This window comes from Rhopalosiphum maidis, chromosome 1 (genome assembly GCF_003676215.2).
Source record: "Rhopalosiphum maidis isolate BTI-1 chromosome 1, ASM367621v3, whole genome shotgun sequence".
NCBI classification, from domain to species: Eukaryota; Metazoa; Arthropoda; class Insecta; order Hemiptera; family Aphididae; genus Rhopalosiphum; species Rhopalosiphum maidis.
Window position 1 is genome coordinate 43,337,898 of NC_040877.1, and position 23,959 is coordinate 43,361,856.

Below are 23,959 nucleotides of genomic sequence, written 5' to 3' on the forward strand. Positions count from 1 at the left end.
ACCCCAGGTGTGTGCTTATGTCACCTACCCCATAAGTTGAGCCTATCTATAACTAAAAAATAAAAGAGACTTATTCCCTTTAAAGAAGTTTTCTTTTCATAACTTAAGTTATATTATCATATGAGACGCCAACCAATAACTTTCACTCTGGACACATGATATAGTAAGTTATATGAACGTTTCAATGCAATTACAATTTTTAAATCGTTATAATAGTCATTTGGGTCACCCTGTGCCAATGCATCAGGCGACTATAATGCAGATACACGTATTATAAAATTATTTAAGTATAAAATGAGACAACTGTTACGTAGTTGTAAGTTTAGACAGTATCACTGAACCACATATATTTAAAAAATGTATTTGTAAAATAAAATGTAAGACTATAACAAATAATAGATATATAACTATAACTCAAAATACTATAATAGTTTGGCACGTAAAGGAAATTTGAATGATAATTGATTTAGTTTGTATAGAAAAAAATGTACCCTTTTACCAACCATTTGATTGTCTTGAGAGCATCAGCCATTGCTGTCATAATGTGTCTAGTCATGTTTTTAGAAATCTTAATACAATTTACTGATATACAATAAATCCTATGCGCAATACTGAATACATATTATATAGGTATGTCAAATGTTGCTATACGCAATATTTTTCTCAAATATAATAATATAAGCATTAATGCGTTATTACTAAGTACGGCGGCGGTTCGGCCGAAATGGTGTAGATGGACGAAAAATAAACCCACAACGATGATAATAATAGCAAATACCTATATACCTATACAAAACGAATACAACCAATATACACACAAACGCACGCGAGTGTGTGTATATACATATGCCGTATACATTATTAGATATAATGTGTATTGGAGGAAATTACATAAAATAAGGTCTCGGTGGCAATGGCGTGGGGAGGGTGAGCGAGGGGCAAAAATAAAAAAGCTCGTCATTTCGGCGCACCCTATATATATATTACACACACACACACACACACATATATATATATATATATATACGATGTGCATACACACGTTACATATATACGTGTGTGTTTGTGTGTTTATTACGGCATAAAGTTGGTGTTTGCGAGTCCGTGTGTGTGTGTGTGTGTGTGCGGGTGTGCGCGCCGCGTGTGTACACTATATGTGTACATGTAATGTTTGTTTGTTTATTTTTCGTGTACAGAACCGAGGAATTTCGCGGTGGTGAGCGGTGTCGATCGTTGGGCGTTGGGGGGGCTCGCTCGACGGCGCGTCGTCGGTGGGGTGGTCATGGTCGGAGGGTTGGTGGTGGGGAGGGGAGGGGGGTCGGCGCGGAGCGAGGAGCAGTCGGTGGCGGCGGCCGAGCGAGAGGGTACCCCAAACACAACTCATATTTAAATAAACAAACCCTCCACCGCTGCCGCCTCGCCGCGGTGCAGACCAATTGTACGCTGGGGCCCCGGCACATGACCCCACCCACCCGCAGTCGCCTTTCCGCCGTCGCCTCCGCCGCCCGCGTCTCGACCGCCCCCCCCTACCGCCGCCCGTCAACTGTGTCATCAACAATTCCATTTTCAAAGTGTTTACTTTGGACTAATGTTCCTCCGGTAGTGGTGCCTCGCCGCCGCCAGTGTTGTGTGCGCGCGTGTGTGTGTCTGTGTGTGTCTGTGTGCGTGTGCGTGTGCGTGTGTAGAGTAGTGTGTTGTTAATGTCGGTAAGAAGACAGAGCCGGTCGGTCGTGTGTATTGGTGGTGCGCTCACAGTAATAATAATATTATAAATCTTCTCGCGTCTTTCACACTCTCTTACCGTCGCTCGGTACACGCGGACCTCGCTCCGAGTCGAGCACGCGTCACGGTTTTTTATTTTCGTCTGCGGCTCTAATATTATCATCGTACATTAAGTATATAATAAATAATAATAGACTGTACTGTACGAGCATACCGCGAGCATATACCTATACAGAAAACAATTACTTATATAATTTCACAAAAACATTGTATTTTTCTCAACTCGCGCACTCCAATCGTAATACTACGTAATCGTATAAATACGTATAACGCACATCGTCGCTGTTATATGCATAAAATATTTAAATATATTGTTGTACGATAGATATTTTTTTTCACACGTATCGTACTCGTTTTTTATTAACCGTTTATAAATACATATTACATTATAGGGTGGCCGTCCGGCGAACCGAACAACAATTATCGTTACGCGTACGCTCGCGCATGTGACTCGCACGCTTGCACCGGTTCGCGCGCCGCAAGCACAATCACACCAGTGTACCGGCGCTACCGTACCAATACACGACCGTTACCGTGCAATACACTCGCGCGTACCACGGCGGCAGTCGTAGCGTATCGCCGTGCCGTCGCATTACACCGGTGTGTGTGCGTGCCCGTCGTGTCACTCGAACCGGCGACGGTTGTTCCGGCGCGTTTTTCGCGAAACCTCAGCATTATACGAAACGCGGCGATATCATACGCCGGTTGTCGGCCGCCGCCACCGTCGACGCCACCGCCGCCGCCGACACTCGGCACCCGGGGTGTGCCCGCGCAAAATTTCGAACCCACCGGTAAGTGCGGATTCAAATAATAATAACAACAACAACAACAACAACAGGTTTATACCAAAATATTATGTTTTGTACCGGGCGTGACGCGCGTGCTAAGCATGTGCGGTTCGCGTATATATAATATATAATAATATACATATACGTCGTCTGCTGTCGGGTGTAGCGTCCAAAAGCATCGAACTCGACCCAACTCTGGACATTTTCCGGCAGACCGCGGTTACCGGTATAATGGTACCAACATTTTAACGGCCAATCAAAGTATACGATGAACGCCACACCACATGACAGACGACGCATATAATATATAATATATATAGCCGCAGTGAACTTCCGACTTGACTTTAAACAAGTGTCTTTACGACCGCGGTCGTGATGGGAGTTAGAAATCTAATTTACAGCAAAATTGTCAGATTTTTTTCTTTTTTGTTCTGTTCGACAGTTAGTTCTTCGGCAGTATATACAATATTATTATTGTTGTACTGCGGGTATGGTTTTCGTTTTATTTTCTTCCCTCGAAAACGTGCTCTTTGACGACACATCTTAAAATAACGCGCCCGTTAATGTTTTCCACGTATAATAATATTTTTTACTGAGCTATATTAACGTAATAATAATATACAGTGGTGATGCTGTTCACTTGTTTCTCGTCTTCGGCGACATCGGCGAACGCTATTATTATTATTATTATTATTCGAGGAAATTCCGCTAACGAATTTTAATAAATTTGCAACGCGCGTTATTTTAGTTAATAACCGTGGCTTAGGTACCTCCTCGCATAAATGTGTAAAGAGATTGCAAAATATTTGTCCTAACCCAGGCGAGGGAATAATTGATTATTATTATTAAAAAACTAAATAAAGCGGTTTCTTTTTTATTGTACACGGGTATATCTATATAATATGATGATCAATTATTATATATCATAGGAAAATTTTTATATTTTTGTTATAGTCGTTTGTGAATTTGTGATGGTTATTTTCAAAATGTAATCTGATTTATACCTATTTTTTCGATTAAATCGACAAATTGTCTTTCAATCATTTTTATTTTATTTTATATGGAACATTCCATGATTAATTTTTATAATTAAGGTGTAAGTTCTAACCTTGACATTGTGGTAATAAATGTCTGCAAATTATAATAAAGACGATGACGAAATATTGCTCACTCAAGTTTTTCTGATAAATACACATTTTATAGGTGTATTGTATTTGTATATTATATATAATATACCTATGTAAATATTATATTGTAAATATATATATAAATTACCACATTGTTTTACTTTAGTGTGTACTGCCTACTTATAAAGATAATGAATTTAAAAAATGCTTATAAATTATATATTAACGTTTTATTGATGACTTACTTTTGTAATTTTACACTGATTAATTTGATTCGAATTAATACATGTATGTACCATATAATTATTAATTATGTGGTTATAATCAATTTTATATCTTGGTACTCAGAAAGTACTCGATTAATTGTTTTCGTTTTTAAAGTAAATACATTTGTATTTGTATATTTATATCGTCATAATACATATTTACATACATATTAATATAACAACATTTATATGTATAGAAATATTTAGGTAGGTATATGATATGTTAAAATTTAGTGTTAATTTTAATATTTCACATGTTATAATTATAAATAATTAATGGATACATCTCAAAGCTCGTCTCACATAACTAAAAACTGAAAATTAAATCGTTTGATATCCAGTGAATTTAGTTTAATTCATGTGTCCGTGATTTAGATCAACCAACGTGCGTATGAAAATTTCGGGCAGGTCGTGATTTCTGTTAACCTAAGGTTTTCTTAGAAGGCATAGCTTTAGAGGTATAGACTTAAAAATGATTAAGGATGTGGGTACATGTAACATTATTCAGCAAGTCACTTTTAATTGTTATCTCTTTTAAAATGGTCCTGAAATAGGACCCATGTGTTTAAACGTGCTTAATATAATGTTGACCTATACATTTTTTATTTAATAGTTAAAAAGTATATATTTTTGGCTAAGATAAAAGTATAGAATGTATACCATTTTATATATAATGAAAATTCCAAATGTTTTATTATAAGTGTATTATTTTTAATAACAAATAAAAATCAATATTTTATCTGATAAATACATTTTTCAGTGACCAATATTTAAAAAAACTGTTGGAGTGTGCAGAATTGTTTTTATTTCCTATTTAGATGATTTGATTAAGTAGAATTATAATCGAATAACTTAACAATATTTCAGAATAAGTCTATACGCAGTATTTTAACTTAATTTATACATTTATACATTTAAATAAAAAGCATAAGACATATCAGAGGGCAGAGGTACATTAATATTTAATTATAAATTTTTATTAAAGTGATGATTAATACCTATATATTATACACATTAATAAATTAACTAAATTAAAATTAAATTTTATGAGTAACTGATATAGATAAGAATGTATATAAAATATGACTGTGTGACGTTTCGAATTTAAAGGGCTAAGAAATGATTGAGATATATCTATGAAATACATTGTATTATTAAATACCTGTTGAATTTATTGAATTTTATGTCTTATTAATTAAAATTTTGAATTTCATATAACCCTTAAATTATATCTGTAGCAATTTTATAATCTAGACTATGCGTAAAATGTGCGCACGTTTTTTCGAGTGTCTTCAATGTCATGTAAACGAATTTGCTCTTGGTGATAAGATATTGAAACAATAATAATATTGAATATTGATAAAGAAACCAAAAGTAATATAACTTATTCCTACGTATAGTCACATTATTATACAATTATTATAAATTATTATACCTAATTATATTTAATTCAATTTGGACAACATAAAATAAATGTTTTGGAATTCATCTAATTTTGACACTTAATGTAGTTGTAGTATTTTACCTAACTTATTTTGATACAGTAATGATTAAAAGTTAAAAATTCCAAAACTATGTATAATGTATAAGCTTCAGAATATCTTAAAATATTGTAAGAATGTTTTATAATTTTAAAAACTAACGGTGTTAAACCTTCCTATTAATCATGTTATCTATATTAATTATTATAAGTACAATTATGCAAGTATGTAAGTATAAATTTCAAATGATATTTAATAATTAAAAAATAAATAAATACTCGCAATACACTACAGTAAAAATAATTTTATTGTTATAATATATATATTATGTAATATTAATTGTCTGCAAATGCAATTTTTATTATTATTATAATTTTCATGAAACATAATTTGACAATACTTGTAAGGGTTAGTATCATTTCTATCATTGTGCACTATATAGGAACATTTCATAATTTATTTCCCAATTATATAAGGTAGTAGTAAATAATTTAGTAAGCTATATATATAAATTATACATTTTGAATAGAAAAATCTGTAATAATATGTGTTTGTTGTATAGTTGTGTAATTTTATTAAATGAACATTAAAAAAAAAAAAAAAATTAACAAATAAAATATTTATCGTACCTATATTATTAGAATTAAAATTTTAATTAGGATATTCATATATATATATATATATATATATGTGATGTGTATGTGATATATTTGTATGGTAACACGTACACCACTATACACATTTAACACACGTATACATATTTATATAGCGTGAGTGTACAGTACAAATATGTGTCTCCTTATTTTAATTTTTATTATTTGATTTGATATTTTATATTTAGTCTGAAAAAACGTGTAAAATATAGTATTTAATTGTACGAAACATAGATTATGATATACAGTTTAATCGTTTTAATATTAACTTTAATTGTTATCTTAATTTTTTAATTAATTTTCAATACGTTTCTTAAAATCTACATTATGACATATTATTATAGATAAGAAGTAACTACATACGTAATCTTCTAGCGAATAATGTAAGTTGTTTCCACGACCTCTAAACCCGTTTACTGGGTACTGATTTAAATTCGGTAATGGGCTTTATCAGCTAAAATTATATATTATATTTATTTGTTTGTTTATCAAACACAAAATATTAACACAAATTATAAACTTAAATTAAGATATAAAATGCAAATTTTAGAGGTGTTAACATTTTTCTATTTTACAAACATTTTCCACGTATAAATTATTTTCTCACGCTTAAAAACCTTTTAAAGTTTCATAATTTTTTTTTTGCGTTTAAAAAAATAATATAAATTTATAATGCTTATAATGGTTATGGTTAAACATGTAGGTACATATCTATATATTTTTAAATCTAATAGAAAATACGAAATAGTTTATGTTTTATTGTATTATATTTTTATTTTTATATAGAACTTATTAAATAATTTGTTTAAAATAAGAATATCAGCAGTATATGTATCAAAAATAAAATTATATCTCATTTATGTAAAACAATTTTAAAATTATAATTAATATTCTACTCCAATGTACATATATTATAAATATGTGTAAGAAAGAATGTGATTTGAATATGTATTTAGACTCTATGTAAAAATAAGTTTAAATTAATAGCCTTATAGCTGCATAAATTGTATTCGATTAATAATAATAATAAAAAAAAATAATTATATAATTATTTAACTTTAACATTACCAATATAATTTTTGCAATTCTTGTTACTATTATACTATTGATTAATCATAAATTATAATCTTCTTATTTTAAAGGTTTTCACTTTTCCAATTATAAGAACAAAAATAAAATAATTTCTATTCATATTGTGTATATCGTCATTTACATATATTGTATAATATATATGTATTTTTATGTGTTTTTTCGGTTTATTTCCTATTTTTATATGCATAATTTAATTTAAGCTTATTTTGATGACATAAAACAATTGTATGTATCTATTACAAATAATTAATTATTACAAAGGTCTTAAAATTTAAAAAAAAAAATAAGTAAAAAAAAAACTAAGCCAATAAATACCCAATCGTAAAAATTAAACACTGAATTATAATTTTGAGTACAATATTCTATAGGATAACTCAACTATTTTGCTTGTACCTATATGTGTATTTGTATATTTGTGGTCTATACTAATATACTATTGCTTGTAAAAATTTAACATCTACAATTTCACCATAAAATATACATAAATAAAATATAATATATTATATTATTTATATAATTAAGTATTTAACACATATTATACATACATATTTTATCATCTATAATTATTTTTAAGTTTTAATACTACTTCATATCATCATTTATATTAGTCATTATCTTCCAAAGCAATTAATTACATACATTTTATAATATGTTAAAATTGCATACATAAATATTTTGTTTTAAAGCATATGAACGTCTTATACATATGTATAGGTAATAGATATATTATGGTACTAGATATACCTACTCGTTACATCTTTTTTAAAAAAGATTTATTATAGTTTTTTTTTAAGACACTTCGCATATATAAATAAAATCATTGTTTATAATATATCATATTTAATTTTTGTGTAAGTACCCATTGGCTATTGCCCATTTCAATTTTCAAAAGTATTTATTAAAGAAGTTAAAAAAATGTTTTAGAGAAACATGTGCTCTTGACATTATATGAACTTTATAACTTAAATATTATTGTTTATATTATTTTTTGTTTATTTTATCCAGGGTAAAAATAACTTGTATAAAAAATATTTTACTTGTGAACTAGACGTTTATGTGGTATTTGTATATAAAACTCATAATTACAACCATAACACTTTTTTCTAACAACGTCTCTTTTTTTTAGTTATAATAAAAACAAAAATCTAACTTTTAATAATAAAAATAAATATCTTTTGAACAGATGACATTTAAAAATAATAACATATTTGATTTAAAACTGTATTAACTAATTTAAATGTCATAAAATATAAATAGACAATTTGACAATTTGTAATAGTGTTTTACGAACAAAATCACTATAGTTAAAAATGCAATAATAATAGTATGTTGTATGTACAACAAGTATAACACTAATACTCCACAATAAGCAATCGATATAAACTATTACAAATTGTATTAACTATTATTATAGCACTATTATATTTAGTATGTGTCTATATTATACGTATGTACTAAGTATATATTGTTGATATTATGTTGTATTATACTATATAATACTATCACAAACTTATTTACATTAGGCGCAGAAAAAAATATAACTGAAATTATTTTAGACAGTACCTACTCTACTCAGTAGACAACCATTAATTTTAAATGTGTTTCGTTGTTATGTTTAATAATAATGTATTAATACATATGTCCCGTTTGGCTTTATGTAAAATAATAATTTTAAAGCAAATCAGTCAATATCTGTCTTAATATATAAACATTTGAATAAATATATAAAAATCAGATTCTTCTTTGTATAACCATATAAATAACATTTAGAAAAGCTAATGACCTCTGCCGACGAACTTATACAATTAATAATAATAAAAAAATTAAAAAAACATAAAAATCAATAATTTAAAAACTATAAAACAATTCGTTTAAATTGTTGTTTTTAATAATACATATAAATTATAATATTTGTCATTCCGTAAGGAAAAAACATGATCTAAAGTATATATATATTTATTAGTTTATTACCAATTATGTATAATAAAATAAACATTAATTCATGTTATCATAATCGCTCTGTATAGTGTATAAATAATATTATATATAGCCATAGTACATAGAGGTCCTATATAGGTAGGTATTTGTCAATATGTGTTCACATTCGTATATTTTATAGGTAATATTAATACACAATCTACAGTATTTATTTATAATTCGTCATTATACAAGTGTTTCACGTTTCACTGTCCGACTTTTTTCTCGTGTTAAAAATGTAATGATTAATACAATTTTGAATTTACATTACGATCGTTAAAAAAACCTAACTATTGGGTGCACGGTTTGCCGTGTCGTATATGACTATGCATTGGGGTGATCCATACTTTCGATTAAAGTTCGTGTTCATACGTCATGGCGTTAATAGTTAATACTTATAATAGTTTCAAAAGAGTTCAATCAAGAAGGTCTAAGATATTATAACATAATAAGTTGATAATAAAAGTTTGAATGTATCAAAATTATTTTATCGTAGCTATCATTTACACATACACTACATATACAAATAATGTCGTAATATTATTTAAACCACAACTATTATTTTGAAAACTTGGATATAATAATAATAGTTTGTCACCAGTTACCACTTATAAAACTAATAATAATAAATATTATATCTATAGCCCAAAATGCGTTTATATATACTTTTATCGGTTGTATTCATCAGAATATTATGTTGACAATTGTTATTTACATATCGTCATATCGAATAACCATCGGTGTACCTATGCATATAACATATATATATATATATATATATACATTACACACCTGTGGGATATACCGGTGGAAAGACCTGGAGTCAACGATTCGAGTATACATATATTATTATATCCTATCTAAAAACATATTATTCATTGTTTTTTTTTCCTAATATGTATTTTTTTTTGCCAATAGCGTTCGAATTTTTAACCACAGAATTATTAATGAAAACACAACGCACCGCCGGTATATATAGTGATCGTTACTTTTGATTATTGTTTTACAAATAGGTTCGGCGATTTTGGTACGCGATCGAATGTTTTCGAATAAATTGTTTATGAAAAAACATAAATAATTATATTATTTATTATTATTTCATGTGGTCGAGCGTGTGTTATTTTTTATTTTTATTATTATTTTTTATTCACAAATGCATCAACGGCACATTTGTCAACAGCGTCTGTCTTTTATCGCGTATTGAAAAATATTAAACAATAACAATTATTCCCGTCTGAGGCGGGGAGGACACGGCACACACGGCTACTGTGTAAATCGTTATCGTGAATAGATTAAATAACAATTTATTACGTTTGTCGTATGTAGTAGTAAAAATAATAATAATAATAAAATAAAATAAAACACCACGTCTATATAATAACGACTATAAATTGGATATTGCACTGGTGTTGTTATGAATTATTGTTACTATAATAATAATTAATATTGATGGAAAGTCATATGGTTTTAATAAAAGGCATATAGTATTAATTTCATTTTGTACATTTTCCTTCGTAGTTTGTTATTAAAAAATGTATATAACAAACATAATATGAAAAAACTAGGAAATAATGCACAGTTGCTGTATTACATCAGATACTACAATAGATACCTATTTTAATTTATTTTTCAGAATATCCGGGTCCTACAAGTGTTTGACCAAACGGACGGCATCTTGCAGACTGCAGCTTGGTATCGGTAAGTTTCGATATTATATTTTTTAACGGACAAACACAGATATCACAAAATTAAAAGATTTTTTAATTGAAAAAAAAAAATGATTTTATCTCTGAACTCTAAAGTCAATAATGGTGGTCTTTGTCTCGCACAAACATGCATGATTTTTTTATAGTTTAAATAAGACGAGACCTCGTTAACCAATAGCAAATGTGTTTAATCCATTTTACAACGATACGTATTTCAACAACCTAAAAATGCTCAATACATTGTTTGTTTCCACTAAATATTAGTATTGGATTAGGTATGCAGCATAAACAATAAATATTAACAGTTTTAAAAGAAAACAACTTAACGTAACCATATCTTATCTGTAATAAGGCGGGGTAAACTTGACAACTGATTGATGACAACCCAAACCTTTTTGTTGTGTAATATTTATAAAATTTTAATGAAATCATACCATTTATTTCGCCACCTAGCACTTAGCTATTACACGCGTGCCTATATGCATTAAATAGTCAGGGAAGAATAAGTGACCGGGTTTTAACATATTTATTCATTTGAATATAAGTTGTATCATACTAGCACGTAAACTATTATAACTCAAGTATATGTAGTAAACTTGTGGATTTTTAAATTATTAACCACGAGAGCAATCTTAATCATTAGAATATTTTTAAAAAACACTCAAATATATATTTATATACATAAAGTATTTTGATAAGTATTGAATTAATTTTATTGTGTGGTAAAATATTAGTTATTATGTTTATTATTTTCACAAAATAAAATATAAGGTTATTTTATTTTTTTAATATTTTATTGCATTTTAGAATCTGATCGGAGTGATGATAGATGTATTGATTTTACAATATTTTGTGTGTGCGTGTTTGTGTGTGTTAGGCGGTTACTGACACCTTTTATACCAGAAACAATGCTTCAATCTACAATATTTAGGGTGGTTCCTACAAAAAAATTGGATCTATTATAGTTTGTATTTTAAGAAATCAAAAGAAAAAATTCTTAGTACTTGTCAAAAAAAACAACGGGAAAACTGTTTTTCAAAAATTGAAAATCGGAGAGTAAGTGTGACACTTACTAAATTTAATACATTGAACCAAAGATTCAATATTGTAGATTCTGTTATAATAGTTTTATTGGTTTAACAATAATAAATTGTTCGTTTCGACATTAAATCTTTTTTATCCATTTTTTTTTTCAAATTTCGTCTTAAAATATAAACAACCACTAACCAGAATGATTTTTAATGCTGGTGTTCGGTATAAGATGCAAATATTGTATGATAATTATTGATTAATTTAACGACTATACATACATACTACTTAGTACATACACTATACACATATAATTATTTGAAAACAGAGTATTCTTATTGCCATTAAGCAATAGCGTTAAGTGCTTAACATACGTATATTTCGTAGGTACTTCACGTTTTCACAACATTGATACGAAATACGAGTTTAGATATATATTTATAAACCGTAATTAATATTATTGCAAATATGTTGTAACGTGGTCCCCGACCACGTTACAATGTGATAGGTATGTACTTCAAAGTATATTTACGTTTCATTATCAATTCTCTGCTCAAAATTGTCCGATAAAAAATCCTTAACATTGAATGTTGACCAATGGGAGCATTTCTTGTAGAATACATTATTATATATTAATATCGGATGTCGATTAATATTTTATTTATTCATTTTAAAGACAATTGTTCAATTTCAAATACAGGCAGTAATAAATAATAAAAATAATATTAATGAATATAATTAGTGATAACCAATTAATAAGTAACATTAACAAGTTAAGTACACGATAGTTTAATAATATACGAGAACAAATAAAATAATAGAAGAAAAACAATGTAATATGTATTATGTATATTATATACGTAAAAAGATAGTTAACGCCTTAACGGACAATGACTATATTACGGACAAACAATGTATATATATATATATATATATATATATATTAATGTAATATTAACAATAAAATTTCAAATTAAAATACAAATAAAAGAGGTATAATGACTCACAATTAAATGGATTATTAACATTAAGATCATTGCCGTGTGACATTGAAATATTATTAATATTAATGAGGGTCTATTTAACATGTGGGTTTGGGGGAAATTACGAATACAAAACAGATAATGATCGCGACTATTGTGGTCAGTGACTTTAAAATTTATCAGACTTAACAGAAAAAATTCATCAAGATCACATTATTTAATAATTTTAAGAGAAAGGAGTTGTAGGCAGTGTAATTCTACGTGCTAGTAAAGAAGAATCCGTTATAATAATATAGTAACAATACGTAATATTATGGTTCTGTCCCATCATTCTTAGCGTTGCATTTGCCACTATATATAATACTGTCGATCAAAAACAGCAGTCGTTCACATCCGACGACTGCGCGATAACCCCAACCATGCATGGTAATATACTAACACCGCCGTACATGGTTATTGCAGATGAACCGCGGGGGCCAACCCCATTCACCGGAACAGCCAAGCCATACCGCAGCCGCAGTGGACAACATGAAGAACGAAGAGCCGACCATACCGAGTCATCACCAGCAGCGGAACATGTTGGCCGAGGCGATAGCGTCGCTGCCGCCCGTGCCGCAGAACTTGTCAGCCATCGCCCTGTTCCATCAGCTGCCCATACTGTACCAACAGCACTACCAGCACATGTTGCATTCTCGCATCCTGCCCTACCTACAAGAATCGCTGAGGTTGCAGAGTTCCGTCAACTTTGCGGATAAGCCACAAATGCCGACGGTAAGTCTATATAATATAATATATGTGTTGTTATTGTCAGCTGACCCACACACGATACTAACTTTATTTTTACGTGATCTTATTTTAAGGCTGCATCCGAATTGCATGCCGTGTACCTACCTATTACCACCTACAAGTTTATCTTTATTTATCATACACTTACGTGCACAACTTAAACTTTTTTTTTATTTTTCTATATTTTTTTTAAAAAAAAATCATGAATAGAAACGCTTTATGATATGGTTGTTATAACTGATTAGTTTCTAGATTTTAATATTTTGTAAGCATTATTATATTAATATGAAATAATATTAAGATAAAAAATGTATTAGAGCTACGCCTGAAGTATCCGTATAGGCTCTATACACCAAAGCAGAAAACTAAAAATAGTATTTATCCTTACGCTCAATGTTATGTTGCATAAGGCAACCAAAATTAACACGGATGCTTTTTTTACGGACAACGAAGTGCACGGGACAGCTAGTTATACATTATATACTTGCACCTATATTGTATATTGTCAAAAAAAGTTCACCAAATTTTATAATAATTAAAAAAAAAAATAGATCAAAAATCAGAAATCAAAAATAAAGTTTAAGTTGTGCACGTAAGTGCATGATAAATGAAGATAAACTTGTAGGTGGTAATAGGTATAGGTACACGGCATGCAATTCGGACATTCCAATTTATGTTTATTTTCTTGGCACACAATTCGGATGCACCCTATTTTAAAGTTTAAAAATGGGGTGGCGCCAAACCATCTCATACCCGCGCAGTCCTGTCAACCTTCCATCATATTTCACCATCACAATACGTTTCATTATAATAACTCCAACACCGACCAAACATTACCTATAATCTCTCTCCGTTACCACGTTGACTACCATGTCAAAAAAAGCTGCGGTACTTACTCAATTAGCACTACATAGTACTAGAATAATAATGATTAATAAATAAACAAATTCTATCCTAAAGGGTTCTATCAATATGGACGGCCTGGATGGGTTCCCTCGTTACGCGTTCTTCTAGTATTTTATACATTATGTGTGTAGGTAGTTATCGTATTTACTGATTGTGTTAAAAATACAGACTAAGTTTTTTCGAGATAAAAAAATTAAAAAAAAACAAGGCGTTTATCTTATCGATTTCTATGATTTTGATAATAATGCACATATTAGAATATATATAAATACGTAATAATTATTGTGGTATATTTATAGAGAATTTTTATACTAATGGTTTTTTAGTTAGACTTAATTAATTGCATATTATAGAGACGAATGTATTTCTAAAAATTGTCGAAAATAAAACAATACTTTATTTTTATTTATTTATATGCATTTAAATAGTTCAGACTATGAGCAGAGTCAAGTGGCGGCTAAATTATAGTTTTTACGAAAAATAATGATTATAATTTATATTCACGGGAAAAGATCATTAAATTTTCCGAAACGATTCAGACCAATTTTATGGTCAGAGATAAAATACATACAGGATTTATTGGTATAAACATTGAAACATATGTTACAATCCTCACCTATATGTAAATTATAGTGAATGATAAAACTTTTAAGACTTTATTGATGCATAAATAAAACAACTTAGAGTGAGTCCACGTCCACTTGATCAAACGTGTTGAATCCACCATACGCATATATTACCTAATATTTAAGATAATTAAAAATAATAATTTCTTTAGTACAATTAGGTACTAATCCTATAGGTAGTAACAAGACAAGTAATAAAGCGTTTTAATAATATCTATCGTGTTTTAATAACTATATAAATTTTTATATTACAATAACATTTTTTTTTTAAATTATATTTATTTTTGTACGATATTCAAAGTATAAATAACTAAACCAAAAGCAACATAAAATAGATAGGCAAGTGCGTACGGTTTTGCTGTGTATTAGATGTCGAGTGGGTCATCACTATTATGGGTGTGTTAATTTTAAATTCAATATATCATTGTGTATGCACGAAAAACAATTTTGAGCGGAGGTGGTCTGTCAGCCTACATCACTTAGTATATTTCATGATACATTTTTGATAAAGTTATGAGTCATTTGTTTTACTTTTAGTATTACAGTAGGTTTATAACATTTTTTCCGAAAATATTGCATTTATTATATTATTAAAATCTAATTATTATAATATAATATGTATTAATACTATATTATATCAACATTAAAACTCAAAATTTAATAAAATCTTTCTGTAAATACTGTAAAACGGTAAAAATAGATTCATACAATAAAAAGATAATAACACATTTAAACAAAATAAAAAAAACCATTGAGTATAGTAAAATTTATAATAATATAATATGCTTACATAAAAATTAAGAAGAATAATGTTTTTAAATTATAAAAAAAATAATTATCATCGTTGTTTATCTTTAAATAAGTAATTTCGTCCCAATTTTAACTTAAAATTCAGACTAAATGTCTATAAAAAATAATTGCTTTTATATTATATTCATTAGATTATATGATTAAGAGCTACTAAAGTTATGAACTACTTTTGAACTACTTAATTTTGTATTCAATTTTCAAAACTTAGCTATAAAAAGAAAAGTTTATACAATATTTTAACTACAAAAATGGTTTGCAAATTTTTGACATTTTTATTAATTTCGACAAAATTCTAATTTCAAATGCATATATATATAAATTTTACTTAAGTATTTTTAATATTTTTATACAAATACGTTTTATTTATTTGTTATTGGTCACATAATTACATAGATCTTAGAACATACTGACTATTAATGTGTTTTTGGCGATTTGGAACCTTTTACTTAATAAATTATATTAGATTCTCCGCGAAACGGTATGTATATTGGGTTTACAATTATGTGTATTTATTGTAAATATTAATTTATTTTTATTTCACCTTTGTAAGCAGTGCAAACTCTTATATTTTCAATTCAAAGGGTGGTCTTTGGAAGCAAATTAAACCTTTACTTAGGGAAACAACAAATTTTACGTAAACCCAGATTTTGACAAAATCGAATTCGTTTTTTGTTATAATTCAAAGATGAAAAATTATAGAATTTTGAAAAATTCAATAATTATTTAAACTGTTATTTCATACATGATTAAATTTAATAAATATATCTATAGAGTATAGATTATATTAAAGTTATTTATAGGCATTTTAAATTTTTTTCTTTTGATTGTTATAAAAACTTATAAAAAGTCTTAAAACTAGAAAATTTAATATATCTTACATAAGTTTTTAGTACTTATAGCAATTTTATTATGTGTAAAATAAATCGTCACAATTTATTTGTATATATGCAATTATTAAAATTACAATTTTATAAAATATCCAAGTTAAATAGCTAAAACTTGAAAAAATATATAATATAATGTTTCTAATAAAATCTTAACCCATAGGCCATAGATTTCTTATAGAAACTTAAAAATCTTAAATATACATGGCACAATTTTGTTTTATAAACATTCTCAGTTCAAATTTCGATGAAATTTGAAATTTAAAAAAATTATGATTTTAGTTATCTATTTTTTAATTTAAAATAATATTATTTGGTGGACTTGAAACACTTACCACTGCGTATGTATAATTATTTATTATACTCAATGAAATTTCCAAAAAAGTTAGATTTATTTTAAGCTATTTATATACCATGAACCTATTTACAACGTTTTACTGCACATCTGTATTTACTTAAGTTAATAACAGCTATTAATATTGTATGAAATAATATTTTAATAATTACCATGAATAACATAATGTATGAATTTTTCCGGCAAAAAACAGTTTAACCTGCCATATTACTAATAACAATATAAAGAATACATAATAAAACATTCTTATATAAATATAGACTAACTGGCAATGATTTATGGTTAAATTAAAATTTAACACATCTATATTCTATATCAGTAACCTAATATTTGATGGCACATTACACACACTGATGATATATACTATATAGCTGAGCAACTTCCCGCGAAGAATTCGATAGTGAGGGGGACGATTGCCATTTCCCCGTGGTCCAAAACGTTTATTTGTAAATATGATAAAATTACGAAAATTGAAAAAAAAATGGTTATCAGTATATTATCAATGCCATTACACACGATAAAAATTATAAATATTTCAATTGTTTCCACAATTCAAGATATAAAACGTAACTGTGACGATGCGTGATGTTGCAATATCATTAGTTTAATCGTGCTAGTTTAATATGCTTAATTCTAAATGCATATACAAAATTATTAAAGTACTAACTATACTTAGGCTTCAGCTATTGTGATTTTAAATTTTTTACTAGATCTTACAGCAATTTACCATCAAAATTCTGAATAAATTATTAAAGTTTATTTAAAAGTAGAATATTTATTATTATACAAACATCATAAATTAATTTTATTTAAAATATTTTCTAGTTCATAATAATTGAATAATTTCATCTGTTTTTTATAAAGCCATAAAAGTTTAGGTAATGTAGATAGTTAACAATTGACATTAATAGTTACATAAGTTATATTTAAATTTTTCATTTATTATATGTAGATTAAAAATATGGCTTATTAGATCTACAATGAGGCAAAAAAGACTAAGTGAATTGATTTTTTGGCATGAGAATTATACATAGATGAATAAATATAAATATTGATCAAATAATTTATTAAATATTGTTTTACTGTTATTTGAGTTTTATTGTATTATTTAATTTTCTAAGAAGTTTAAAATATTTAAGTATTTATAAATAAAAAAAAACAGTTTACTTATAAAGTGCATAATAGTCGTAAATTTAGTAAGCCCTCCCCCCCCCGCCCGTCATAGAAATAAGTCAAATACCTCACTAGTAACTTCCCTGATTTTTAAAGACTCGTCACATTAAAATCGGATTATCTAATAATCGATTTCGAACTTTTTCATATGTAATATGTTAAATGTTTATACGATGATTAGAGCTCAGAAGTTCTTACATTGTTGACGTAAAAAACTAAAAAGTGTCTGTGTTCGTCCGCATAATTTTACTGCTGGCCTAGTATCTCACATTTATAGCAAAAACATATTATAGTTTATTATCAACTATTAATTTTCAATGTCATCACTTAAATGTTGACGACCGAAAGACGTAAGCACATTTCCTTTACTAATGATAATGACAGAGCTCGACGTCTGTGCCCTACATGCAACTACAATACCCTTAAGAAGATCTAATTTACGACATTATGTATAATAATGGTACTCACCATGTTATAAGAATCTCATATCAAAAATCCTCATACACATTTTATACACACAATAGAAAAAAAATATGACTTTTCAGAGTTTTGTCTGTTCTATAATAAATTATTTTGGTATAATAATAAAAGGGAATAGGTTATAGGTAAACTACATATTGTATATTTTTGCCGTTAAAATTATATATTTATATTATTTAATATTTATTAATAGAGAACATTATTTTATATCTGTCTGATTCATTTATCTTCCATAGGTTCCACCAATGAATTAGAACAGTTTAAATATCAACCTATATGGTAATAATATATACTCCGTATTGTATTATTTATTGTATACTTGACAAACACACATATTAAAAAACATCGCTATAATTGTATACTGTATACGCAATAAATTATAAAATATAATATATACATATTTGATGAGTCAATCTGTTCTAATTAATTGCTATTTATATAAATTATATAATATCATTCTGAAATCGTATATAATTTTTTTTTTTTTTACTTGCCGCACCCTCTGCCAGCAAACAACACATAAATCGTTAACACACATTTATGTAGTGAATAATATATATATATAAGTGCTTACAAAATATAATTATTACGACACGTACATAATATTATAACGAGTAATAATAATTATAACTATGATTTGTTCACAGGTACCGGCCATCAGCCTGTTCGACCAGCCCTCTGAACAGAACGCAGCGGCCGCGGCCGCAGTTGCGGCCGCGGACATGGCAGCAGTCGGGTGCAACGAGAAACCGCCTTACTCGTACATAGCGCTCATCGCCATGGCCATTACGTCCACTCCCAACCAGCGGATGACGCTTAGCGAAATATACAACTACATTACGGACAAGTTCCCGTACTACCGGCGCAACAGACAGGGCTGGCAGAACTCGATCAGGCACAACCTGAGCCTGAACGATTGCTTCATCAAGATCCCGAGAGGTCGGACCGGCATGGACGACAACATGGGCGGCGGCAAGGGCAGCTACTGGACACTGGATCCGGTGGCCGCGGCCGACATGTTCGAGCGGGGCAACTACAGGCGAAGGCGGATGCGCCGGCACAGGCCGTACCAGCAGCAAAACCACCACCAGACGGTAAGCATCGTCGTCGATAGTTGCAGACAATCACAATGCGTATACGCGGAGTGACCCGTCAGAGAACAATGTTCTCAATGGTAAACATCATCAAAAATGTCCAGGCTAAACGCGAACTGCCCACGTTACTTGGGCAAAATGTCATATTTCGGTTTTTTCACGGGCAAACCTAGTTGTGACTTACTTTAATTAATTCATGATTGAATTCACGGTCACGGTAATGCAAAGTTTTATGTAAATTGGGCAGTACGAAAAAATTGATATACATATAATAATACTAATAATATCTACCCTGTACAGTGCACAGAAAAATAGGTCGACTAAATAGGCAGGGACAGTGACGTGAAAGGGGTTTAATGACCCTTAGGCGTTACGGTGGGAAATAAGAAAAAAGAAGTAAATTTTTATTTTTAGTAAACCAAGTCAATTATAACAGAAAATAGGGACCCGGGTGGGTATAGATACTGAAATATATATGTTGTGCATCATATAGTTAATAAATGTTCACCACGCCACTGGCGCAGGTAGATACTTGGTATATTATGCTATATGTTATGCAATCATAGATAATATAGATGATATATTATCTATGCATGCAATATGATAGTTTGTGTGCGTGTGTATAACTATTTTAACAAATAAGTTGTCCGTTATTGCGATTTATATTATACACCCATACCTATAATAAAGATGACGTATCCGGTGGACGGCTATCTTTTACTTAATACATAAGATCGTTGACATAACAGAGCCAAAAACTATGAAGTTATTGTTAGTAACAATTGGATAAATTAATTTTGTAGTAATGCAGACCTGTTTCTTATTCAATTATGGGTAAAAAAAAAAAAAGGCCGGTTAACGGTTATTTATAGTTATATACTCGTATATCAACGACTCTTCTTATGGCGTATAACTGTATTATTATAACAATAATAGTTAACACACTGTAAATATATATATATTATAATTAAAGACCGGATTTAATTGATATTGCAACTTATTTGTATCATCAAATAATTCGAATCTGATCAAATATGTACACGATTTGTATTAATTGCAGTCTTTCTATTTAATTTTATGTTGCAATTTATTGCAATTTTTAATGTTTTTGCAATTTTTTGCAATTTTGTATATTTTACGTAATTAAATGTAAAAATCAATATTTTTTAACTAATTTCATAGTATAAAAATAATAACATTATTATGGATTGTTATTACTAGTTGGATTATATGATCTATGAAGTATAAAGGTGTAATATAAATATATATAAGATATACGTAGCGATATGGACTTCTATAGGTCATTAATGGTATCTATAACAATAATTTATTATTATTTATTTATAAAATATTTTTATATTTTTTTATAATTAATTTACGTAAACAATTATAGAAAAATGTATGTAAAAATTATTATTTAGGTTTGAGTATTGCTAATTTATTAGTTAGTAAATTAGATGGAAACCCAGGAAAATCATATTTAATTTCATGTAAAAAACTAGTGGGTACCAATGAAACTATCTGTCAATTTGTAAATTCTTCTTTAAAAATATTTCCCGGTATCGAACAAAGAGTATTACTTTTAATAAGTAATGCTGGTTAACTTATATGGTGAAAGCAGTGAAAACATTAAAAATATTTTATCCAAAATTAATTCATATCCCGTGTTTGACAGTTAAAAGAGTATTAGAAAAAAATTGTGAATTATATCCAGACATTAATAAATTAATTAACAATGGTATAAATTTATAAATGTTCACAATTTTGAACATTTTACTTATTATTTATTTTAGGAAAAAAAGCCTTCTTAAAAGCTCCATCTAGAATCAACAAATATACAGAATTATAAATAAATAATATTATAATTTATAATAATACTTTTTTTTTCAAATTTCAGTAGTTATCAATAGGCAATGCGTTTCGATACATAATAATATAATATATTCATTATTCGAGTAGTTTTCAATTTATAAAAATGTCACTTAAATTTAATTGTAGTTCAGCAGTGCCTAGCCAGGATTTTTTTTCGGTGGGGGGGCTTAATTTTTGATGGCTAATTATGACAACAAATTAAGTTTTCACTGTTTTTCTGACAATATAATTCATATAACTATACATACTATCAAATCAAGATCAAGTAGGTGTAATAAGAACTGCGTTATTTTATAGTTTATCACCACAAACGGTAATTAAATTAATAAAATTATTATCGTGTCTGACATTTCAAGGGGGTTTGAGCCTGGAAGCCCCCCCCCTAAGATACGGCACTGTAGTTCAGTAAGTACTAATTTAAAGTAAAAATTAAAAAGTAGGTGAATCTATGATAAAAAACTAGGTATGTATTTTTGAATAATTAGAAGTCTACAATATAAATACAATTAAGTTGTGATAAATAAAATTATACACGACATTCCAATTTATGTATATCTTTATGGCATGCCATTTTGATGCACCGATTCGTGTATACCTATAATTATTTATTCACTTAGTCCATACTTAGCAACTACCCACATCAATAAACTATGATATATTATTATAAATCATGTATATACAACTACAGTTAAGTATATATAATGTATAATGATGGTATGTCTCGTGTTTTTCATATATGATGTCCGCACACACAGAACCAACAGGACATCAAGTCGCTGCTGCAGCAACAGCAACAGCCGCTGGCCAGTCCTCACCACCATCACCACCATCACTTCGCGGTGTACCCCGAGTTCCAGTTGACCGGCAGGAACGCCGTAACCGCTGCGGCCGAGTCACTGGCGGACAAACAGCACGCCGTAGCCGCCGTGGCGGACACGGTGTCCTCGCACAACCTGGCGTTCCACATCGAGAACCTGATACAGAAGAAGCACCGCGGTGTCGAGATGTCTCAGGAAGAGATCGTGTCGTCAAGTGGCGTGCACAACAACAACAACGATCTGCAGCAGTACGCGGCCGGCGACGACCACCAAAACCTCCACCACCACCACCACCACCACAACAACCACCACCGCCACCAGCTCGCCGTCGAGTCCAAGCCCAAATTGATCATCATCAACGACGAGGACGACAGCAACATCAGTGGCGGCAGTGGCGGCAGACGCTGCTAAGACGTCGCAGTCATCGCGCGCGCACACACACACGCACAATCATCTAATGTTATTCTAACGCGTCGATATATATATATGAGTCAATTGCGGCGTATCAATATTGTATATATAGTAATGTATAGCGTACAAACGTACTGTACTCGCACAAACGACGTCAACTCGTGTGCCCGCACGTTTGTGCGTGTGCAGTTAGCATACCCACGTATAATGGGTAATACTCACCTGCCGCTGTTACAGAGTAATGAGTAATATAATATAACTATTTACAGTGCACGAAAAAGATATTCGACGAACCGTGTGTGTCTGCATGTGTGGGTGTGTGTGTACGACTTATGTTTTTTCGCGGCGCGATAGAAACGCAGTATCGCGCGAACGAAAGTATTAATTTCATTTCGAAAATATAAAACTTGTACATACCTACTACCTACCTATACATGCTTATAATTATTATTATTATTATTATATCATTATTATTATAACTACTGTGCTATGAATCGTTTGTTGGTTTTTTTCACTTTAAGTACTTTTCAATACGACGAAATGTTTGTATCGAATTACATTGTCTATACCTACTAATATCTACATGGCAATTATAAAATAACTACGTACAATATTTAGGTAAATAATGTTCATTCATAATTTTCAACTATTTTATATATTGTTTAATTTATATAATTGCAATCACATTATGCGTAAAAATAGGGGTGGCGTTTAGCAACTCCTAATCCTATATATATATTCGAGTACAAAGTACCTACCTACCTATTTGATTTAGTTCAATATTTATTATTTATTTATGATTATTTTATACATTTATTTCTAAGATAACATAGTATAAACCGTCCGCTCGTCTCGGCATT

General features: G+C 29.2%; 1 protein-coding gene across 1 annotated transcript; it reads left to right on the forward strand.

Annotated features, from left to right (window-relative positions):
* Positions 1-1,637: 1,637 nt before the first annotated feature.
* On the forward strand, positions 1,638-23,946 carry LOC113549573 (forkhead box protein D5-C-like). Its single transcript, XM_026950939.1, has 5 exons — positions 1,638-2,573; positions 10,800-10,864; positions 13,347-13,655; positions 19,552-19,998; positions 22,626-23,946. The coding sequence occupies exons 3-5, from the start codon at positions 13,347-13,349 to the stop codon at positions 23,097-23,099; spliced, it is 1,230 nt and encodes a 409-aa protein (XP_026806740.1). The 5' UTR covers positions 1,638-2,573; positions 10,800-10,864; the 3' UTR covers positions 23,100-23,946.
* The last annotated feature ends 13 nt before the right edge of the window (positions 23,947-23,959 follow it).

Excerpts from the sequence above, each read along its gene's own strand:
- LOC113549573 (XM_026950939.1), top strand. The coding sequence starts at position 13,347 with ATGAACCGCGGGGGCCAACCCCATTCACCGGAACAGCCAAGCCATACC. Across the intron at positions 13,656-19,551 it reads ATAAGCCACAAATGCCGACG|GTACCGGCCATCAGCCTGTT; the intron begins GTAAGTCTATAT and ends ATTTGTTCACAG. Across the intron at positions 19,999-22,625 it reads AGCAAAACCACCACCAGACG|AACCAACAGGACATCAAGTC; the intron begins GTAAGCATCGTC and ends CCGCACACACAG.